This window comes from Miniopterus schreibersii, assembly GCF_964146895.1.
Source record: "Miniopterus schreibersii genome assembly, chromosome: 16".
Taxonomy (NCBI): Eukaryota; Metazoa; Chordata; class Mammalia; order Chiroptera; family Miniopteridae; genus Miniopterus; species Miniopterus schreibersii.
In genome coordinates, this window is record NC_138116.1 from 9,096,940 (window position 1) to 9,118,340 (window position 21,401).

A 21,401-nucleotide genomic window follows, 5' to 3' on the forward strand; every position below is an offset into this window, starting at 1 on the left:
TTTCGCAGCACGAGCAGAGGCGGCGGTTTGGAGCCTTCAGATACTATTCTCCTCCGGCAAGATCGCGCTAAGGGATTCTCAGGTGGGCGGATTTGGCAGGAGGGTCACTCAACAGGAGGGGTCAGTCTCCCCGCGGCATTAGCAAGGCATTAGCAAGGCATTAGCAAGGCATTAGCAAGGCATTAGCGCGGCACTTCCGGTGAGCTTTCCGTTTTGTATTCCTCCGCGGACCCCAGCTGAAGAAATAGTGCGGCCCTGTCACCCAGTGGGCGGGGCAGTCACGTGGCAATTCGGGCTCCGCCTTCTTGCCCCATTTGGTTCTGGGCGTGAAGGCTCTTTGGAGACGTAAACAACTCTAAGTGGGTAGGCTTGTGTTGGCCATTTTATCGCCTGGTCTGGAGCTGAAAAAGGGTGGGGTGGCTTCCTCGAGGTGTGGAAAGACGAGAAAAAGGTGAAGTCAAGAGGGCGCAGGCAGAGGCATCGCTGTAGTGGGTGGGCCCAGCCATGAAAGGGGCAAAATAACGGGCGAATCTGAGGGAGGGACCGCGGGGGGAGGGGCGAGAACATGGCGGATTCCGGAACGTCGGCGGGCGTTGCGGCCTCTGCGCAGGGGCGGGGTGATTAGGTCATAGAGCGGCTCCCAGCATTCTCTGCGGTAGAGGAGGCGGTCCAGCCTATAAAACCGGCTGCCGGGACGCGGCCGGCACCTCATTCATTTCCACCGGTCTTTAGGCGAGCAGCTCGGGTTCCTGTCATCGCCGTCCCTCCGCCGCTGCCGCCCCCGCAAGGCTTCGCTATCGCCGAAGCCACCTCCAGCGACTTGTCGCTCCCGATTCTATCCACTTCGTTTCCCGCCAACCGCAACCATTGACGCCATGTCGGGCTATTCGAGTGACCGAGACCGCGGCCGGGATCGAGGGTGAGTGTGGGAACTGCCCTGTCAGGCCCGGCGGGTGGGGGATGGGAGGCCGGATGAGGTAACGAGGGGTGGATGGCGACGGGAACGTATTTTTTCAACCTGTCTTTGGTCCTCCGTAGTCGAAGGATTGCGCCATTTTGATATTTGCCCAAAACTGACTGAAAGGTTTTTCTGTTAACGGCCGTCAATCTCGTCTCGTTTGGGAGGGGGCTTCGGGACCTCGGCGATTTAGCAGCTGTGGGGAGAATTCGGAGGAACGTATTGCAAGGGGAGGGAAACGCGACGCTCCGAGGCGGGCGAAGTCGCAGCTGTTAGGTGCTACCTTTCGAGAGGTGTTTTTGGGGCCCCGGGAATTCTGTGGGAGCGGAGAAGGCCTCTTCCAAAGCCATAGATGCGGCGGGGGCAGGAGGGTGGCCGGCGCCGAGGGAATCGGCCATGTGGAGGGGCCGCGGATACAAAATGCCGCTGTCGGACATGGCGGCGCCTTTGTTACCCCGCCCGGCGGAGGAGCTCAAAATGGCAGCGTCGAGAAAATGTGGCGCAGAGAGAAATGCGAGACAAAGGGGGAAGCGCCGCCCCAGCGGGAACGCCGCCCGGCCGACTCCGCCCGGGCCGGGACTCCTCCCCCGGTAGCCGCCAGCTCCTCCTTCTCTTTTTTCTTGAGTTATATAATCTTGCTACCTTGATTGGGAGCCCTTCCGCGGGATCCCCCTACCCAATCGGCGTTCATAAGCGTCCCAGAGCCCACCACCGTCCTTGTTCTGCTCTCATTGCCTGTGCTGCCCCGTTATTCGTTAAAACCGAGGCTCCTTGGCTTGAAAACAGCTGGTAAAGAACGTCCCTGTTAAGCTCCTCCCTTCTTGTATTGTCTCCCCCAGATACTTAATTCCTGAGCTCGTGGGAAAGACGGGTAGCCACAAGCTGTTGTCTATCCGTGTAATCTGAGCTTTTGGCCTTTGGGAAGCCAGTTTCCGACCAGATAAATCCTAGGCTATTGATTTGGCTTCAAATAGTGTGTACTTAGGAAAAAGGGAAATGAAACCTGGGGCGCTAATTGTTTTGAAAATGATCGTCACTAAGGACAGCGTCATATCTTATGCCTACAAAGTCTTTTATTGATCATTAGGGTGTGCCAAGGAATGGTGAGTTACTGTGTATGCAGACTCCTCCTATGTAGATGTTTGAAAACGTGAGGGCTTTAAAAAATTTTTTTTTCTTTCAGGTTTGGTGCACCTCGGTTTGGAGGAAGTAGGGCAGGGCCTCTATCAGGAAAGAAGTTTGGAAACCCTGGGGAGAAACTAGTTAAAAAGAAGTGGAATCTTGATGAGCTGCCCAAATTTGAGAAGAATTTTTATCAAGAACACCCCGATTTGGCCAGGCGCACAGCGGTGAGTAATGTCTTGTGGCTTCATCAAGCTTAACTCAATAATGACTTACAGTAAATAAAAATCTCACCAGAAGTGGCTTGTAAATGACCAAATTATGGGAAATTCATGCTTTCTGATTTGTTGGGGAAGGGGTTTTACTCACTTTTGGAAACACAAGGCTGAATTTTTCTACTTAGGGTGGTTGAGTATAACACAATAGGTATTTTTTTGTGTCAAATGGAGTTTTCATTTGTGCATGCAGATTTAAAATGGCCATGTTGAAGTATCTAATCAATTATAAATTTAGGGACTTTTACTGGTTGCATATTTAGTTAGGGGAGGTTGTCATAAGACTTAACTAGATTACTTGTTTTGTAGCAAGAGGTGGAGACATACAGAAGAAGCAAGGAAATTACAGTTAGAGGTCACAACTGCCCAAAGCCAGTTCTGAATTTTTATGAAGCAAACTTTCCTGGTAAGTGCTAGTTTTGTTTTCTCCCTCTTTTATTTTTGAAAATTGCCTTCTTTTGGCATTACTAATTTTTCTAAATTGCTAATTATAGCAAACATCATGGATGTGATTGCAAGACAGAACTTTACTGAACCCACTGCTATTCAAGCTCAGGGATGGCCAGTTGCCCTAAGTGGATTGGATATGGTTGGAGTAGCACAGACTGGATCTGGGAAAACATTGTCTGTAAGTTTGGGAGAACTTTTAAGATGCTTAGAGGAAATGTATTGGGAACAAAGGCAAACCAAAAGTATTTTAATACAACTTTTGTTGTCTGTTATCTCTTAAATAGTATTTGCTGCCTGCCATTGTCCACATCAATCATCAGCCATTCCTAGAGAGAGGTGATGGGCCTATTGTAAGTATATGTATTTTTCTTTGTCTCAGTTTTTGGCCAGAAGTTTAGTAGGTTTATAGAATGTATAACAAAGGATACAATTTGTGGTGGTTTTGTGTAGAGATGTTATGTTATCCAATTTAGCTGGAGATTGTTATCTGCTGGTATAATAAAAAATTAGTTTAGAACCTAGGCCGCAGGACTGTGCTAAAAGCTGTTCAACTTTCTGTTCCTCTTTCCTTAGTGCTTGGTGCTGGCACCAACTCGGGAACTGGCCCAACAGGTGCAGCAAGTAGCTGCTGAATACTGTAGAGCATGTCGATTGAAGTCTACTTGCATCTATGGTGGTGCTCCCAAGGGACCACAAATACGTGATTTGGAGAGAGGTGTGTGACAAAAAAAGATTTATTTTTTCATTGCTGCTAAGAAGCTCTAGATGTTTTATAGTTACATTTATGTGTTTAATTGAAGGTGTGGAAATCTGTATTGCAACACCTGGAAGACTGATTGACTTTTTAGAGTGTGGGAAAACAAACCTGAGAAGAACCACCTACCTTGTCCTTGATGAAGCAGATAGAATGCTTGATATGGGCTTCGAACCCCAAATAAGGAAGATTGTGGATCAGATAAGAGTAAGTGCCCTTAAATATGATACTACTTCAAACTTCGTTCTAAGTTCATTCTTAGAATACTACAAGGTTTTGGGGTGGTTTATTTTTTAATCCCAAATTCTTTAGCCTGACAGACAAACCCTAATGTGGAGTGCGACTTGGCCAAAAGAAGTGAGACAGCTTGCTGAAGATTTCCTGAAAGACTATATTCATATAAACATTGGTGCACTGGAACTGAGTGCAAACCACAACATCCTTCAGATTGTGGATGTGTGTCATGACGTAGAAAAGGATGAAAAGTAAGTGGTGTTTTGGCTCAACAACAGCTGCTGTGTAAATTGAGTCCCTGTTTCATAGGTTATCTTAAAAGTATCTTTCAGTTGGGTGTAATCTGCATATGTTAATTTAAAATGAGCCTGTTACTCATTCTGAAAATTGGCTGTCACTGTATAGCATTTCTGTAGGAAAAGGAACTTGGGTGTTCTGTAGTTTAAGGGCAAAGGGTGGGTGGAATAGCTTGAGTGATTAGTAAGCAGGTGTTTCCTTTTTTTTTGATTAGTGGCCATGTACATTGACCATAAGTGCATGGACTTTTAAAACTTAGAATTTTTTTTTTTCTTTCAAGACTTATTCGTCTGATGGAAGAGATCATGAGTGAGAAGGAGAACAAAACCATTGTCTTTGTTGAAACCAAAAGAAGATGTGATGAACTTACTAGAAAAATGAGGAGAGACGGGTATGTGGGCTTCCTTCATTGGAGCAGATGTGTTAGAGCTGAGTTTAGGGGAAGAACAAAACTTAAATCAGGAGGGATGGATTTGAGTTTTGTGGATGGGAATCACCTGGTAGAGCAGATAAAACTAACATTTCAAGTGAAATTGGAGCGATCTGTGACTCAAAAAGTGGTTAGGTGCTAAACTAAAGTCTATCAAGTTTTAAATGTGAGTCTACTAATATATATCTAATTTAGGTGGCCTGCCATGGGTATCCATGGTGACAAGAGTCAACAGGAGCGTGACTGGGTTCTAAATGGTAAGTATTTCAGATGAAGATTCCATCTCCTGCCCCCCTCTCAAAACCTAGAATTTTGCTCAGGTTAATGGTCATATATATGCCTTATTTTGCAGAATTCAAACATGGAAAAGCTCCTATTCTGATTGCTACAGATGTGGCCTCCAGAGGGCTAGGTTAGTACAAACTCGAATTCATGACTTGGTTTTCCAGAAGATCTCCATACAATTTTTAAAGAAAGTTTACTGCTTTCTTTAACCTGCATTTTTTCTAAGTTTTTTTTTCATATAAAGGTGCTGTCTTTGTGGCAAGGCCTAGGCATGACAATCGGAGGACTCGAGGGGGATGGAGGACTAGTGATCGGCTGGCTGCTTCCAGTCGATTAGAGAGGTGAAAAGCTGAAAGTGTGCCAGTAATCTTCAAAAGGCAGAGCATACCAACCTCTGCTGCATAAACTGTTCTCTCCGAGGGAAAAAAATGGAAGTTATCCTCACAGTTCACTGCCGTGGTATTTCTTCTGTCCCATGCTTTGCATGACTGCCATGGTACTGCATTGTTTCAGACTGTTTACTGTGATCTGTGAGTCTTTGAGTTTCAGTGAGTTTGCTGAAATGTCGAAGAAATATTTCCAAACTTCAATGTTCAATGAAATTTTTGTTCAAGTTTGAAATGGAGAGAGCAGCTTTTAAAAGGTGTACTAAGCCTTTTACAAATTGGTGAGTACTGGCACATGAGCTCTAGAGCAGGAGCAACTTCCCACACTTAGTGGGAAAAGAAAGCAATGCTTTGAAAGTTCCTCCCTCACCTACACAGTAGTCGTCATGTCGAGACCTGCCAGAGAGAGACACATTCTCAAGTGAATCCTGGCTTCTTGGAAGCGCTTGCCTAGACGAGACACAGTGCATAAAAACAACTTTTGGGGGACAGGTATGTTTTTCTTGCAGCTGCAGTTGTAAGGTCTTGGCAAGACAAGCAGTGTGGCCAGAATTTTGAACTGATAAGTGTGTAATGCAAAGGACCATGTACATTTTTGTTTAAAGGTCCTCAAAATGAGCACATGAAGAGGTTGCTGTGAACCTTTAAGTGGCCCTACTGCACAGAAGCATTCAGATGTCACTTGATGACCTATGAAGGGACTTGCTGATTTGGGAATGTTAGGGTACACACATCCTTTTGACAGGTTCTTTCATTGGGTGGGCAATGACACATAGAAGATGTGTGCTTTTTTCCCCCCCCAACCTCAAATGGTATTCCTACAGGGAATGGATAACCATTTTAACTGTATTTTTTGCAGCCCATACCTTCTTGGGAATACAATTGTCTAACTTTTTATTTTTGGTCTGGCTGTTGTGGTGTGCAAAACTCCGTACATTGCTATTTTGCCACACTGCAACACCTTACAGATGTGGAAGATGTGAAATTTGTCATCAATTATGACTACCCTAACTCCTCAGAGGATTATATTCATCGAATTGGAAGAACTGCTCGCAGTACCAAAACAGGCACAGCATACACTTTCTTTACACCTAATAATATAAAGCAAGTGAGCGACCTTATCTCTGTGCTTCGTGAAGCTAATCAAGCAATTAATCCCAAGTTGCTTCAGTTGGTTGAAGACAGAGGTTCAGGTAAGACCAATCTTCAGTAAGAAATGGTGGTGGTTTTGGGGTTACATAATTGTTTACAAACCCATTTAAATGGGATTGGCAGGTGAGTGAAACCTTATGTGACACTAAGTTGAGGAAATACTCCGCATCTATAGTGAGTAAGAGCTACTTGATTTATTCTGTTCTAGAAATTGTGTCACAGAAATAATCAGCATGCAATTATTTTTTTTCTTGACAGGTCGTTCCAGGGGTAGAGGAGGCATGAAGGATGACCGTCGGGACAGATACTCTGCGGGCAAAAGGGGTGGATTTAATACCTTTAGAGACAGGGAAAATTATGACAGAGGTTACTCTAGTCTGCTTAAGAGAGATTTTGGGGCAAAGACCCAGAATGGTGTTTACAGTGCTACAAATTACACCAATGGGAGCTTTGGGAGTAATTTTGTGTCTGCTGGTTTACAGACCAGTTTTAGGACTGGTAATCCAACAGGGACTTACCAGAATGGTTATGATAGCACTCAGCAATATGGAAGTAATGTTCCAAATATGCACAATGGTATGAACCAACAGGCATATGCATATCCTGCTACTGCAGCTGCGCCTATGATTGGTTATCCAATGCCAACAGGATATTCTCAATAAGACTTTAGAAGTATATGTAAATGTCTGTTTTTCATAATTGCTCTTTATATTGTGTGTTATCAGACAAGATAGTTATTTAAGAAACATGGGAAATGCAGAAATGACTGCAGTGCAGCAGTAATTATGGTGCACTTTTTCGCTATTTAAGTTGGATATTTCTCTACATTCCTGAAACAATTTTTAGGTTTTTTTTGTACTAGAAAATGCAGGCAGTGTTTTCACAAAAGTAAATGTACAGTGATTTGAAATACAATGAATGAAGGCAATGCATGGCCTTCCAATAAAAAATATTTGAAGACTGAATTAAGTGGAAATTGTACTTTATTTTACTATATAATGTCATGTAAAACTGCTTATATGGTCTTTTTTTTTTTTTTTTTTTTATCAAAAACTAAAGTTTTCCATAACTTAGTTTTGGGAAGTGGGGCGATCAGAAGGCCCTTAGAGTGATGTATTAATTTTGCAAGAATTAAAATGAGATTTAGGAAAATTTACAATTCTAGGCTAAACTGCATAATGGCTTTCTGTCAGTACCTCCCAACATAAGGTGAGTCATTTAAAAGCCTATTTGTTAGCAGAGTGGTGAAATATGAGATACTAAAGTAGATAATCAACTGTATAGCCCCACCTGCAAACTGGTTAGTGTGAGAGCATGGATGACTGTTCCTTTTGCAAAATTTATCATTTAATAGCTCCAAATAACTTTGTCTCTACTTTGAATTATTGGAATGTTGAACAAAGCTAAGACTTACCACATTTTTAAGATAAGGTTGGCAGGAGCTAAGTTTTTCTTCTTTTTTTCCAGGGTTTTTAGTGCAGGTTATAAACAGATTCTAGTCTTCACAGGCTCCCGGGGGCTCTTAATTGCAGTCACACTGAGAGTCATTGAATGTCTTTCCAATAATCCAGGGAATTCTACAGCACTTCAAACTAAGGTCTATTCATATTTGAACACAAAAAAATCCTCATTAAAATTAATGGTTAATCAAGAGGAAAAAACAACCAAAAGCACAGTGACTATAGTACAAGTCTTGTTAGGGTCAACAATGGGTTTGTTGCTAGAAAGATCCAGGAAGTAGCTTTAGATTCAACTTCAGCTCATCAATATTTCTAATACTTTATTTCGATAATAGCTAGAAGTAGGTCTGAATACCCAGAGTGTCTCTGGTATATATGTTCTTTTTGCAAGGAGAGACGTCTTCATGAGATTTAAATTCTGATTATTAAACAGGCTTTAATTGGTGTTAATGCCTTATCTCTGAAATATAAAATAGAATTTCTTTGGGGGAGGGGAATGGTATTTTTAGGACTAATACATTGAAAACTGATCAACCTCTAGTAACTGAACAGTTTTCAATAGCATGGTAGGTCAAATTCGTTATGACTAAAGCTTTCAGGGTAGGTTGGAGTATTTATTACATATTTTACTGTTTAATGTCTAACGTGGGCCTTTAAATTTGTAAACACTTATTGAAATGATTGTGGGGCTGTGGGCAAACATTTACCTATTTACCTTTGAAGTAAGTTTTAAAAGACAGTCCACTTTTTAGCATGTGTGTTGTGTCCAGCCTGTGGTTGTCTTAACTAATAAATGTTTTTTTCCTCCCCATTCTCTCTCTCTTTTATTTGCGTATAGGCCTCTCTAGTGCGTTTCTTTAGTGTGGGAAACGCACATTAGTAGTGCCCAGCTTTGCAGTTAATATAATTGCTTCCTAGCAATAATTTTAATTTTCTAGCTTCTCTTTTTATAAACTTGAACACTTGCTTGTATGGAATGGTTAAGGTTGACCTACAACACTACATGATGGACATTTTTAACTGTTCCTGTATTACCGGTTAACGCCATTGCTAAGCTATTACCCAGCTCCGTAAACTGCCCCTTTCTGGTAGTCCTGTGGAATCCAGTAGCTTGTTCCTTTCACCCGAATTAATCTTTCAAGGTTTCCCTAACCAAACTTTAGGGGAAGCTGGAAGAATGGAAATCGGGTTTTGGAATCAACCTATTTCATCTGGGTTATACCACTTTTACACTAGGGGCAATTTTCTTAAGGGCTTGCAGGCCTGCTAGGCAGTCCTAGATCTGTTTTAAACTGGTTAAGTTTTATTGCATGTATTGATGAAACCCTAAACCTGTGGTAGAGGAACTCGTGCACACCTAGGGGTTGTATTTCCGCGTTCACCTGCAGGGCGTGTTTAAAACTGCTGGGCCCCTCAGCACGTTATATTTCCCAGGTGGCCCAGGTGGTACTGGTCGCGGACTGCCCTTGGAGAGCCACTTAAGAATAAAGGGACCCTACCTCTTCCCAGTTACACAACCCCACTCACCCGAGAGAGAACTGCTTTGAGGGGTAGGCACCCTGGCGGTGCATTTACCTAGTGGAGTTGCAGCGGAGACCTGGGTGTCTCAACTACCACAAAGGACTAAAACTAAAAATGGGAACCAAAGTGTATTTTCACGAGCACTTAAGATTGAGAAGGTAACTTGGAAAACATCTAAGTGTTTTCGTATGTCATATCCAAGAAAATAGGGATGGAACCGTGGCTACAGCACGGCAGTGAAAGTAGATGGGAACGACCTTTTTCGGTGCCGATGTGGACAAGTTAAAAACAATGGCCGGCGCCCCAGGCTGGAGGAGCGGGCCCTCGCGGCTGCAGCCGGAACAGTGACGTGCTTCCGTGGGCGGGGCCAGCTGCACGCAAGCTCACTTCCGACGCGGTTGCGCAGTTGGTTTCCGGATTGCTGCGGTTGTGGAGGGTTGTGGCTGTGTATCGGGATCACCAGCTAATAGGAAACTGCTCTGTAACTCCCTCGTGCGATGCCCTCGGGTGCCGCCGTCAGGGCCTGCCGGAAAGTCTGCCGGCGCCTGTTGTCTGGTTTTGGGGGCCGAGTAGATGGGGGCCAGCCAGAGCGGCGGGCAGGGAGTAGCCCCCTTGGAGGGCCCCTAAGGCCGCACGCCGAGCTGCCCGGGGGGAACGGGCCGGGAGAAGCCCCGGAGTCTGCAGAGGGGAGCGAAGCGCTGGTGGAGATCTGTCAGAGGAGGCATTTCCTCAGTGGCACCAAGCGGCAGATTAGCCGAGAATCTCTCCTGAGCGGGTGCCACTCCGGCTTTGGCCCCTTGGGCTTAGAGTTGCGGAAAAACCTGGCGGCAGAATGGTGGTCGTCCGTGGTGGTGTTCAGGGAGCAGGTCTTTCCCGTAGACGCCCTGCACCACGAATCGGGCCCTTGGCTGCCCGGGGACAGTGCCTTCAGGTTAGTTTCTGCAGAAACCCTACGCGAAATCTTGCAAGACAAAGAACTGAGTAAGGAACAGCTAGTAGCATTTCTTGAGAACTTATTAAAAACTTCTGGGAAGCTACGGGAGAACCTTCTTCACGGTATGCTTCATGATTTCATGCTTCAAAAGAGGTGGGGTGGAAAGGCAAGCTCGCTGGATTCCGCGAATTGCAGCCGGCCCTTTATTCACGTGGAAAGGAAGTTACATGGTTCTCCTTTCGAAGTAGTCGGATATATTGACAGTGCTTCTACGCTGGAGAAAACTGGTTCTTGCAATCCTTACTGTTCCTTAAAATATCTGACCGGAGGACCTGATAGCGCTCTCAGTTTTACGGGGCGCCCCTATTTTTTAGAGTTAGTTGAGCAGCCCTAGAATTAGGACCTAAGTTAAATCATGTATTTAAATCATTTCTTTATCGTTATTAAAGTGTTTGTAAATACTTCCACAGTCACCCTTCAGTTTTACACAAAATCAAAACTTATTTTTCTAGAGCAGAAAGAAAATGACCTTCCCCGATTCTTCTTACTGAAAACTGATCTACAATCTTGTTTCGAGAGCCCTGTAGGTGACTTGTGAGTTCGCAAAATAGGACTACTTAAGCTTTATAAGTGATTTTTGAGTGAATACACAGGAACTTACAGGGGCCACTTGCCTTTAAGGTCCGAGAGCGTGATTGCAGAGACTGAAAAACAACACGACACAACTCCGGTTCCTAACAGGGCCAACTTGCTGCCATAGCATCTCATCTCTGCAAAACGCTGTCCTTGCCATTTTTCATTAAGTGCTACTATAAAGTAATTTAAAATGACCAATGTCCATGGTTCTCTGAAAATTAGTACTTACGCTGTAAATTAAAGATTTCCTTCAGGATATAAGTTAAACTGAAGCAAACTTGAATATGATAATTTTGATTTATACTACTTTATTCCACCATGTCCCAAAACAAATCAATCTTTTCTTTCTTATTAGAAAATGAAACTTAGCTAGCTGTCTTAGATGTCCGTCCATCAAAGCCTCTATGTTGTGCCAGATTTTTTCTTGCCTGTAGGAAACTTAAATCTATTTGCCAAATCCTTTGGTTATCTAGTGTTTTTAGATTAGAATTACCCGGTTTGCAACTGCTTTCTGTTCCCAGTGCCCTTCCTTCCTTGATTCCATGTCTTAACTACAGTAGTAGTGTCTACTTATGATTAGTTTTTAAAAATTCTCAGCCATTATGTCTCCGCATATTTTTACCCATCCTCTTCTGTCCTGTGATAATTACACGTTATTTTCTTCATCTTGTCATAACTTTCTGACAGTCACATTTTAAAGTCTGTATCCAAGTAACTCTGATGTATCTGTTTCTAGTACCTGTTTTTCTTTGCGCTTTTGGTCATTTGGACGTTCTCCTGATATTCTAGGTAATTTGTGAATAAATTGTAGAGATAAATTGAGGCTTTGAGTGGTGTTTTCTTCCTTCTGGAAGGATTTACTTTTGCTCTTGGCAGGCAGCTAGAGTGGGAGCATATCTTCTTAGTACCATCCAGGATTAAGTTTATTGGAGACTTGGCTTCAGTCTTTCTAGTCCCTAGTGAAAGACTGGGTGTTTACCATGGCCCTTCCTCCTGGATGGGCCAGGAACTACAATTTGTGTACTTCCCAGTTGCATAACAGGAAGCTCTGCTCAACTCTACTACTTGAGAATTAGAAAAGTAGCACTAAGCGGTGGTGGTGGTTTTTTGTTTCTTGACCAGTTTTTGTTTTGTTTTGTTATCAACAAGCTAGTTTACTGTTATCAGAAGTGGAAATCTCAAGGAACTTCTGAACCCAGTGCTGTCATTTAGTGGGGTATAATCTTTTATATGACTAGCATAGAGAACTACAAAGAAATCTTGAACTTAGGTTTATTCTAAGTAGGAATGTTGGAATTATAATTCTGAGGCTGTTTCATCTCTATTATAAAATAAAGCAAATAGATGGGTAGATTACTGTTTTTAAAAGCCAGATTTTCTCTAATAGAAAAGAGGCAAAAACAAAAGAAGACAAGAATAAACTTTGTACTGTTGAATTGGCAATATCAGTATGAACTTGTAATTTTTGAAAATACGTATTTCCTAACTTCATTGAAAAGGCCTAGAAGCAATGACAGTAGTAGTGAGTACACTAGTACCTAACGTTTGGTTTCTAAAATAAACCAGCACTTGGAGAAATGGCTGATTCCAGGTCTGGGGCAGGGAAAGTACAAGGTGAGTTTGGGACATTTTATGGTGCTAGAAAGCAAAGAAGACGGTGGGGTCATGTCAAGAGGACACAGAAACTGGCTTGAAAGAGACTCCCACTGGCTAAATTTGGGACAAAGTGAACATTAAATATTGATGGTAATGGATCATAACACATTAAGTAAAATAAAAAAATTTAAACCATAGTGTTAACCAAAAAGTAAGTAATTGAGGCGGCTGTTGGAGAGAAGAGATAGAGAAAATTTATGTTTTTACATGAACTGCAATAAATGTAGAAGGAAAAATTGATTAGAAAAACCACCATGTTATGATTGTACAATCCCCATGGGTATAAAAATTGATTCAAGCAAAAATCATCAGTAGATTCTAAAATATAGGTTGAAGATTGTTGGGGAGCAGGATATTGTTAGTGAATGGATTACCTTAATCAGGTAATCAAATTTGTTTCATTAATAGCAGGATAATTTGCTATTATTTCCTCCTGGTAGGATGCAATAAAACATACACATCAAGTATACAACTATGTAGTATTTATTTCTGCTAAAAATGATTAACCCCAATTAAATCATAAGGAAGCAATCAGACAAATCTCTAATGTAAGATAATCTATGAATGGCTTGGACTCAAAAGCCAATGTCATCAAAAGCAAAGTTAGGGAGGAGACAGGAGAAATGGTCTAGAATCAAAAGAGATTAAAATGTAGTGTCTGAACCTTAGCGAGAAAAAGAACAGCAATAAATGACATTTTGGGTGATACGTGGAGAAAATAAGGATATTGACCATATGTTAGATGAAATTATGGTATGATTAATTTTATGGTATAATAATGGTATACAGAAAATAATTTTAGGCAATGAATGCTGAAATGTTTTTGGGATGAACAAAAATGGGGCAAAACGTTGACAGTTGGTTAAATCTAAGTGAAGGGTTTACAGGTGTTTATAGTACTATCCTTCAACTTTCTTGTAAATTTGCAAATCTTCAAACTGAAAAGTTGGGAAGCTAACTAAAATTAAGTGGTAATTACTATCTGCCATAATAAATAGCTCCATGCTACTTGTGCTGTTCTGTTAGCATTATTATATTAATTTGTCTGTGGATTGACCAAAATGATTTGCGTTTATAGAATAGATTTATATGATTGATCTTTTGACAGGTGCCTTGGAGCACTATGTTAATTGCCTGGATCTGGTAAACAAGAGGCTGCCTTATGGCCTTGCTCAGATTGGAGTGTGTTTTCATCCTGCTTCTGATGCTAAGCAGACACCTGATGGTGTTAAAAGGTACAGAAAAATGGCCTTGTATTTAAATAGTCGCGAACTAGTCATTTTCACTTTGAGATAGATTATATAATTTTCAAATAATTAACTGATATTTCTGATATCCAAAGAATCGGTGAGAAGACAGAAGCGTCACTGGTATGGTTTACTTCACCAAGAACTGCCAGCCAGTGGCTTGATTTCTGGTTACGTCATCGGCTCCAGTGGTGGAGAAAGGTACTACAGTAATTCAGTAGTTCATAAGTCTATTGTCTTAATGTGTCAGAGGTAATACTTCCCTATAATAAAGGAACATTTTTTTTATGGAGCCTGTGTTATGTTTATAAGAGACAGCTATACTAAATCAACAAATACAAATAGAAAACTGGAATGATTTTCATTGTTCCATGTAACAAGGCTACTTTGGTAAAGATGTTTGTTAATATCTCTCTTGTTCAGAAGCCCTTGTTGATAAGCTTTTACAGTCAAGGTAAAGTTCAAATCCCTCACCTGGCATGCCTGGCTGCTGCGAGTTTGACCCTTGTCCGCTCTTACGGCTTTAACTTTGGGTCCCTACCTCCGTGAACTCTCCGTATTAGTAAAATGGGTCTATAATTTGTAATCAAGTTTTAGTACATGCCGAAGAGGAAAGAGTTGAGGTCAGCATCTTTGTTCACCATTGTCTTATCTTTCTCCAACTCTTAAAGTCCCCGAACACCCACCTAAATTAAGTGGGATAATCACAAATAATCAGGTTCTTTACAAAAGGGTAAGATTGTGAGTCTCTGGTACTTTCTCCTTCATCTCATTTAGTTCTTGGTTACCTTCTCCTCTTATTAATTAGGAGATATATATATATATATATATATATATATAGTCATCAACAATTTTTTTCTGTAGTTTTTATTTGGGCTTGACCATTTTTAGTCAGTTGCTGCATAAAAAGCCTCAGGCAACTTACTTTTTAACATTTATTTTAATATGTTAATAAGACACATAAACTTTCTTTTCCAGTTTGCCGTGAGTCCATCTAACTTCAGCAGCAGTGACTGTCAAGATGAAGAGGGACGAAAAGGAAACAGACTTTACTACAATTTCCCCTGGGGGAAGGAGCCAATAGAAACCCTGTGGAATCTAGGAGATCAGGAACTTTTACACATGTATCCTGGAAATGTGGCTCAATTACATGTATGTTTTCCCTTGAGCTCCTAATGTATCCTTTACCCAGATTCTCTGTGATCAGTTTTGGACCATTTGAAAATAAGCTGCAGACATGTGCACATGATCTCTTAATACTTCAGTATGTATTTCCCGAGTAGAAGGACACTCACCTACGTAAGCGCAGTGCAACCATCCAAATGGGGAAAGTAACAGTAATCCACCGTTACCGTCCAGTCACAGAACCCTTCGGACGTAAATGCCAGTGGGCCCGTATAGGTTCAGGACCCAGTCTAGGATCGCATACTTCATGTAGTTGCCGGGTATTCTTAGTCTCCTTCAGATGAATAGTTCCTTTCATCTTTCCTTGTCTCTCATGACCTTGACGTTTTTGAAGAGTACAGGCCAGTTACTTTGTAGGATATCCCTTGGTTTCAGTTTCTTTCATGTTTCCTCAGCCACAGAAATGGTGCTGCCCTCTTCCCAGTTCATTGTATCCGGAGACATGTGATAGAAATTTGTTATTGGTTGATGTTACCTTTTATCACTTGGTTAAGATGGTGCTACTGGATTTCTACAATGTAAAGTGATAACTATTTTGTACTTATTAATTAATGAGTAATTAATAAGTCTTTTGTGGGCAGATACTTGAAGACTGTCTCTCACAAAATTTTGACCTACCAGTTGCAGCATCCGTTGATGATTCTTGCCCATATGAATTATTACCATGAGGGTTGCCAAATGGTGATTTACAAAAAATTAATTTGATCATTTCTTCTAGATTTATGGATCAGTTTATAGTCTTGATTTTATAAGTCTAAAATATGTAATCTTAAGAGGTAGTTCTGCTAAATGATACTTTATTTTTGTTCTACTTTCCTGTGAAGGGCCGAGACGGACGAAAAACTGTGGTTCCTTCTGTTTTGTCTGTAAGTGGAGATCTAGACCGCGGCATGCTGGCTTACCTCTACGATTCTTTCCAGCTAACAGAGAGCTCCTTTACAAGAAAGAAAAATCTTCAGAGAAAGGTGCTTTTGATATTTCAGAGACAGATTTGGAGAATTAAAAATACATTGCCCCCCCCCCCTTTTTTATGTTAGTGTGCTTGGTTTCTAACATAAGCTGAAACATAAAATTTTTTAGTGCAAGTAATATAAGTATTTTTCAGTTTTTTAGAGTGTGGCCACAGTAATAATAGGTAGGTTCTCACAGACTAGAACAAGACATTCCTGTTGACTAATCCCCAAGGCGTTTCTGTTTCATCGGGGGAGCTAGACAGCAATCTCTGATTTTTAGCCTCTGAGTGCTCCCACTGAGAGCTCCTATTTGCATCAGAAGCTGAATGTTACGTAGGAGTAAATAAGACAGAGTAGCAAAGCTTGTGGTATTGACCTCTGCTCTGGTTTGATCCCGAGGGGCCAGTCACTGGGTCACAGGAACCAGGTATGGGCCCAGGTCAAGGGAAAGGCTTATTTTTGGACGAATAGTTTTTTGATGAGGGGGCTCAAAGTCAAGAGACAGAAAGGGTTGAAGCTGTAAGAAAGAAAAGAAAGGACTAAAGAAGATTTTGGAAGAAACAGGAGGAGTCAGTACAGAATCAAGAGTACAGGTGGAGGGGTTTGGAAAGGAGTGATTTGAAATGGGGAGGGAAGAAAAGATGGCATAGATATCAACAGGCTACCGGGACTGGTTAGCCTTTGCGGAAGTCTTACTCATACGCTGTATTTTCTTAGGGAACTAGGAGGCAAGTATTAGCTTAACATATGGAGGAGGAGGAGTTTAAGTGGCTAGAGTTTAGAATAGTCATATTCCCCTCAACTGTGAAAGGGAGCTCTCCCGGTTGTAATATGCTGAGTGCCACCTGGAATTGGAAACTGAGTTTGTAGCACCGCTCTGCATGGTTAGGTGATTGACTATGCAGTGCTCAGCTAACCTGATACGGCCACAGAGAAAGTCAGATTATAGAACTGCTCTGGGGGTTGGGTTTGTAAGGTGTCTGTAGCATACAAACAAGGCAGATCCTTTTGCTTAAACCCATGTCCAGACCATCTACAAAACCTATTTGACTCTCCCTTCAAAATATATCCTGAATCTGACCATTTCTTCCCACCGCCACTCTTTCTAAATGGTAAGCCACATGGCCCCAGCTCGGTGGGGAAGGTATTGATGCCAGGAAGGAGCATTTTGACCGATGGAAAATGGAATTGTCAGAAAATGGGAGAGTATCAAGTGAACTTATTTCTGCAGAACATCTAAGTGGAGAAATCCATGAGCAACTGGATCTAGACAGCTGAGTACATCATTACACGATTTTTAATACCCCAGCCAGCTTCCATTTTCACCCAGAATATTTTACTGTTTAAGAAGCTCCGTGTTTGTTAGTGCTTGTGTTTTACTTAAATAACATGTTGTTCTCCCCACACCACCCCACCCCACCCCACCCCTTTTGATTGCTTTAGGTACTTAAGCTTCACCCTTGTTTAGCCCCTATTAAGGTTGCTTTGGATATGGGAAGAGGCCCAACAGTGGAACTAAGACAGGTGGGTTAAATGTCATGATTTTAATTATACCCATTTTTCCAAGTGAATGAGTTTTCCATTTAAAATTTTATTTTATTTGCTTTTAAAAAATTTTTACCTAAATAATGAACTGTGGATAAATACTTATAATTAATTGTTTATAATTTGAAGTATATATATTAAAGAAAATGAATACAATTCAGTGGATTTTGCTGTTAACATCATGCCCATAGTTGCATTTTTTAAAATGAGTATGCATAGTTTTGGTAATCAAAATATTTATACAGATGTCTAATGAATTATTTCTTGCCCCCTTCCCTTTTTAACTTAATGCTTTTGATACTTGCTGCTGTAAGCACAGATTCTAGATCAAGAATCTTATTTTGATTTTTTCTAATCTATCTGATCTAAATACTCTTGAGAAAAGCCAGGAGGGTGGTTTCAGTTTCTTTCCAGAGACCCTTTCAACAGTCATCATTTCTGTCCGGGTGACTCAGACTCATCCGGGACCTGAGTGAGGACCCTGGAAAGATGCACCTAGCTTTCTGCTGGGGTTCCTGTGGAGGGGCCTGGGAAGGTGGGGTCTGGGAAGCTCAGGGAAAGGGAAGATAATATTTTAATTTCCACTTTTCCTCTCAAGAGTTGTGGCAGGCTCCCCAACACTTATAGGTAGCAAGTTCCTAGGTTTCTTTTGCTTGAAGGACAAAAAATAATTCTATTCCCTAGATTTTTGTCATTACAGTTGCTGGCCTTTTGTTTGTTTATAAGAATATAGTAGTATTTTCTGCCTTGGGTGTTTTTAATTTACCAAAAGGGTACTTTATTGTCTGTCTTATTCTGTTTTTAACTTTGGTGCCTCAGCAGTATGACAGAATCCTTATGCATGTAACTCTCTAGACTGTGCAAGAATTTTTGCTAGTTGTATGCACTGGGGTGGGGTTTCTGGGTAAAAAGAGTGTGTACCCTTAATTTCACTGTCAGCTGGATTGCTCTGTAGACTGGCTGCGCCTGTTTGTGCTCCGCCATGGTGCGAGGGCTCTCGGTTCCCCGTGTCAGCACTTCATTGTGCTTAGAGGGTTTTTTCTCCTTTCCTACCTTCCATTACAAAGAACAACTTTTCTGCTGGCAACCACTAACTTATTAAAACCTATTCCTAAATTTATTTTTCCCTGTTAATTTCTTAGGTTTATTAATATCTATATTCTCTTCTATCCCCAAATATCAAATACCTCAACACCTATTTACTTTGCTGTGGCTTTTCCCTGGGAACTTGTAGAAATTCAAATTCTTGGTCCCTGCCGCAGACCTGCTGGATCAGAAACTGTGGGAGTGAGGCTGAGCATTGTGTTTTTGACAAGCTTTCCAGGTGATTTTGATGCTGAAGTCTGAGAAAGGGCTCTAGCTCAGGCTCAGCCCCCCGCCCCCCGCCTCTTTTGGTTTTGTCTGTGTTTTGAATGATAGTGATGGTCAAAATTCTTATATTTGGTATAAAATTTTCTCTCAGAGAAGATCTGTATTTAGTATTCAGCTTTGCAGTGCTTGCTTTCTTCATTTTCAGAGAAAGTATACAGTTTTTAAGTATATAATATATAAATTATAAACAATATTATCACATAATTAAAGGAACTTAAGCCCATTTTGAAGATTGAAAAGGGTGACTTGTGGTTTCACAAAAATAGAGTGATGACTCTGGCTACTTTTATTTCTTTCATGTTTGAAGTTTTTGTATTTTTTTTCTAGATTTGTCAAGGGCTGTTTAATGAATTCCTAGAAAGTGGGATTTCTGTGTGGCCTGGTTATTTGGAAACTGCACAGTCTTCATTGGAACAACTTTATTCAAAGTAAGAATTGTCTTCCTTTTCACTAAAACAGTGGTTTTCCGGAGTTTTGGGTTTTTTTTAGATGATGCTTCTTTATTTTATGAGTAACAGAAATCTCTTCTAAATGTATGTCTATATAATGTAATTTGAAAGTATTCCTAACTTTCCCATTTAAAAAAAATATATATTTTTATTGATTTCAGAGAGGGGAAGGGAGAGGGAGAGAGAGAGAAACATCAATGATGAGAGTCATTGATCGGCTGCCTCCTGCACGCCCCCTGACCGGGAATTGAACCCCGATCTCCTGGATCCTAGGTAGACGCTCAACCATTGAGCCACGCCGGCCAGGCCTAACTTTCCCTTTTACAGAACCATGTGCCCACAGTTAACTGCTACAGCAGGAAACGGTCTTCATCAGGTATACCTGAGTACATACCACGTGCAACTTCAAGACTTAAGTCATGAAGTATGTATACCTGAGTTGACCGATTTATCAGGATTGGAATTATGTAGATGGGATGCATTTGTTGAGCTGGGACTGAAGGAACATGAGTAGAGTGCCTTCTCCTTGCTGGTGTTGTGGTTTATTCTGAGGCTGAGTGGGAAATAATTCTCTCCCAGAGGACAGAAAACTAGTCTCCTCAGTGATCGGCCCCTCTGTTCACCAAGTTGCCCAAGACTGAAACCTGGGTGCCATCCTTCGTTGCTTCCTTTTCCTTACTCTCCACATCTAGTTTGTCACTAAATGTTGTCAGCCTGCCTCTTAAGTATATTTCACATTCTCGTGGCTCCATCTGCACTGCTACTCCCCAAATTAAGGTCAGCAGTCTCTCCTGGCTGGATTACTGAAGGAATCTCCTAATTGATCTCCCTGTCTCTGGTTTTAAAACTTCTGTTTTGTAATAAAGGAATTTATTCGTTCCTCCTTGGGTTTATTTTGTTATTTTCTTCAGCATTTTGTGTTGAATACATATCTTTTGGGTGAAAAGTTGTCAAGCTCCTTAGTTCTCTAATAACTTGTTAAAATACACCGTTCAGGTGATGTCTAAAGAAACGTATGTTGCCCTGGATAAAGCAACTTACTTGTTTAGTCGTATATAAAATGAAGGGATGGTATTTAAACTTCCCAGTCCTCTCAGGTTCTAAAATCATATCCTTTGAGTCATGTGGACGTTATCAAGTTACCGTTCTTCTTGATGTTGTAAAGGCTTTATTGTTTTAGGATATTTTATCCAAATAATTATCAAGCACCTAGTGTGTTTTCTGTACTTTGATACGGCAATAAATAAGGCAGAAAAGTTCCCTGTCCTTATGCAGCTTATAGCCTAGTGGGATAAAATAGACAATAAACAAGTAAATAGACAAATAAGATAATTCTGATAGAGCCCAACAAAGCAAAGAAACATGAACGACATGGTGAGTTTGGCTGAAAAGCTATGTTAGCATACAAAGTTACATATCAAGCATGACTTTCTGTGTTATGTTGTACTTATGTGATTTGTATACCTATAGTATAGTAGTAGTATAAGAGATTTTCATCTAAAATAATTTTTTTGGACTGTATCTAAGTCCCAAGAGGCTGAGGTTATTCTGAGGTTCACCCATATCACCCCAAGTGGTATGTTGAGGTACCAGTGTTTATTTCTCAGACTTTATTTTCTGTTTATGACTTTTCAGCTATTACAATAAGTGAGAAACTTTCTGAAAATTTAACTTTGAATGCAATTCAGAAAATTGAAAACGGTGGGTTTTGGTCTAGCTCTTAAGACCTGCCTTTGAGTTTTGTGACTCTTAAAAGTGGCCTGGATTCTAAGTAATGAAAGCTGATGATGCGGTGAGTTTACAATTTATGTTTGTGTGCATGTGTTTTGTTTAACTACTTTTTTCCTTAGATATGATGAAATGAGTATCCTCTTCACAGTTTTGATTACTGAAGCTACTTTGGAGAATGGATTAATACATCTGAGAAGTAGAGACACTACAATGAAGGAAATGATGCATATATCCAAAGTAAAAGACTTTTTAACCAAGTATATATCATCAGCTAAGAATGTATAGATTTTCATATTGGTGTAATAAATATTTGCCTTTTCTAATTTGGTTGTCTTATATTAACTTATTTATTGAAATTGGTTGTTAGCTC

At 41.0% G+C, this 21,401-nt stretch overlaps 2 protein-coding genes across 3 annotated transcripts; both read left to right on the plus strand.

The window, feature by feature from the left end:
* Positions 1-7,308, plus strand: DDX5 (DEAD-box helicase 5). Of its 2 annotated transcripts, none has more exons than XM_081161786.1 (14): positions 1-82; positions 733-919; positions 2,142-2,307; positions 2,665-2,761; positions 2,850-2,983; positions 3,090-3,155; positions 3,379-3,520; positions 3,606-3,766; positions 3,872-4,044; positions 4,371-4,481; positions 4,716-4,777; positions 4,873-4,932; positions 6,160-6,384; positions 6,602-7,308. In XM_081161786.1, exons 2-14 carry the CDS (start codon positions 876-878, stop codon positions 7,003-7,005), a joined length of 1,845 nt encoding a protein of 614 aa, XP_081017912.1. In that variant the 5' UTR covers positions 1-82; positions 733-875; the 3' UTR covers positions 7,006-7,308. The 2 variants fall into 2 exon arrangements, with proteins under 2 accessions (XP_081017912.1, XP_081017911.1); XM_081161785.1 differs by lacking the exon at positions 1-82 and adding an exon at positions 308-451.
* A 2,420-nt stretch (positions 7,309-9,728) lies between these two features.
* POLG2 (DNA polymerase gamma 2, accessory subunit) lies at positions 9,729-21,354 on the plus strand. The gene is made up of 8 exons (XM_081161787.1): positions 9,729-10,380; positions 13,659-13,785; positions 13,893-13,998; positions 14,776-14,949; positions 15,807-15,947; positions 17,379-17,459; positions 19,179-19,279; positions 21,151-21,354. Exons 1-8 carry the CDS (start codon positions 9,822-9,824, stop codon positions 21,314-21,316), a joined length of 1,455 nt encoding a protein of 484 aa, XP_081017913.1. The 5' UTR covers positions 9,729-9,821; the 3' UTR covers positions 21,317-21,354.
* Positions 21,355-21,401: the final 47 nt, after the last annotated feature.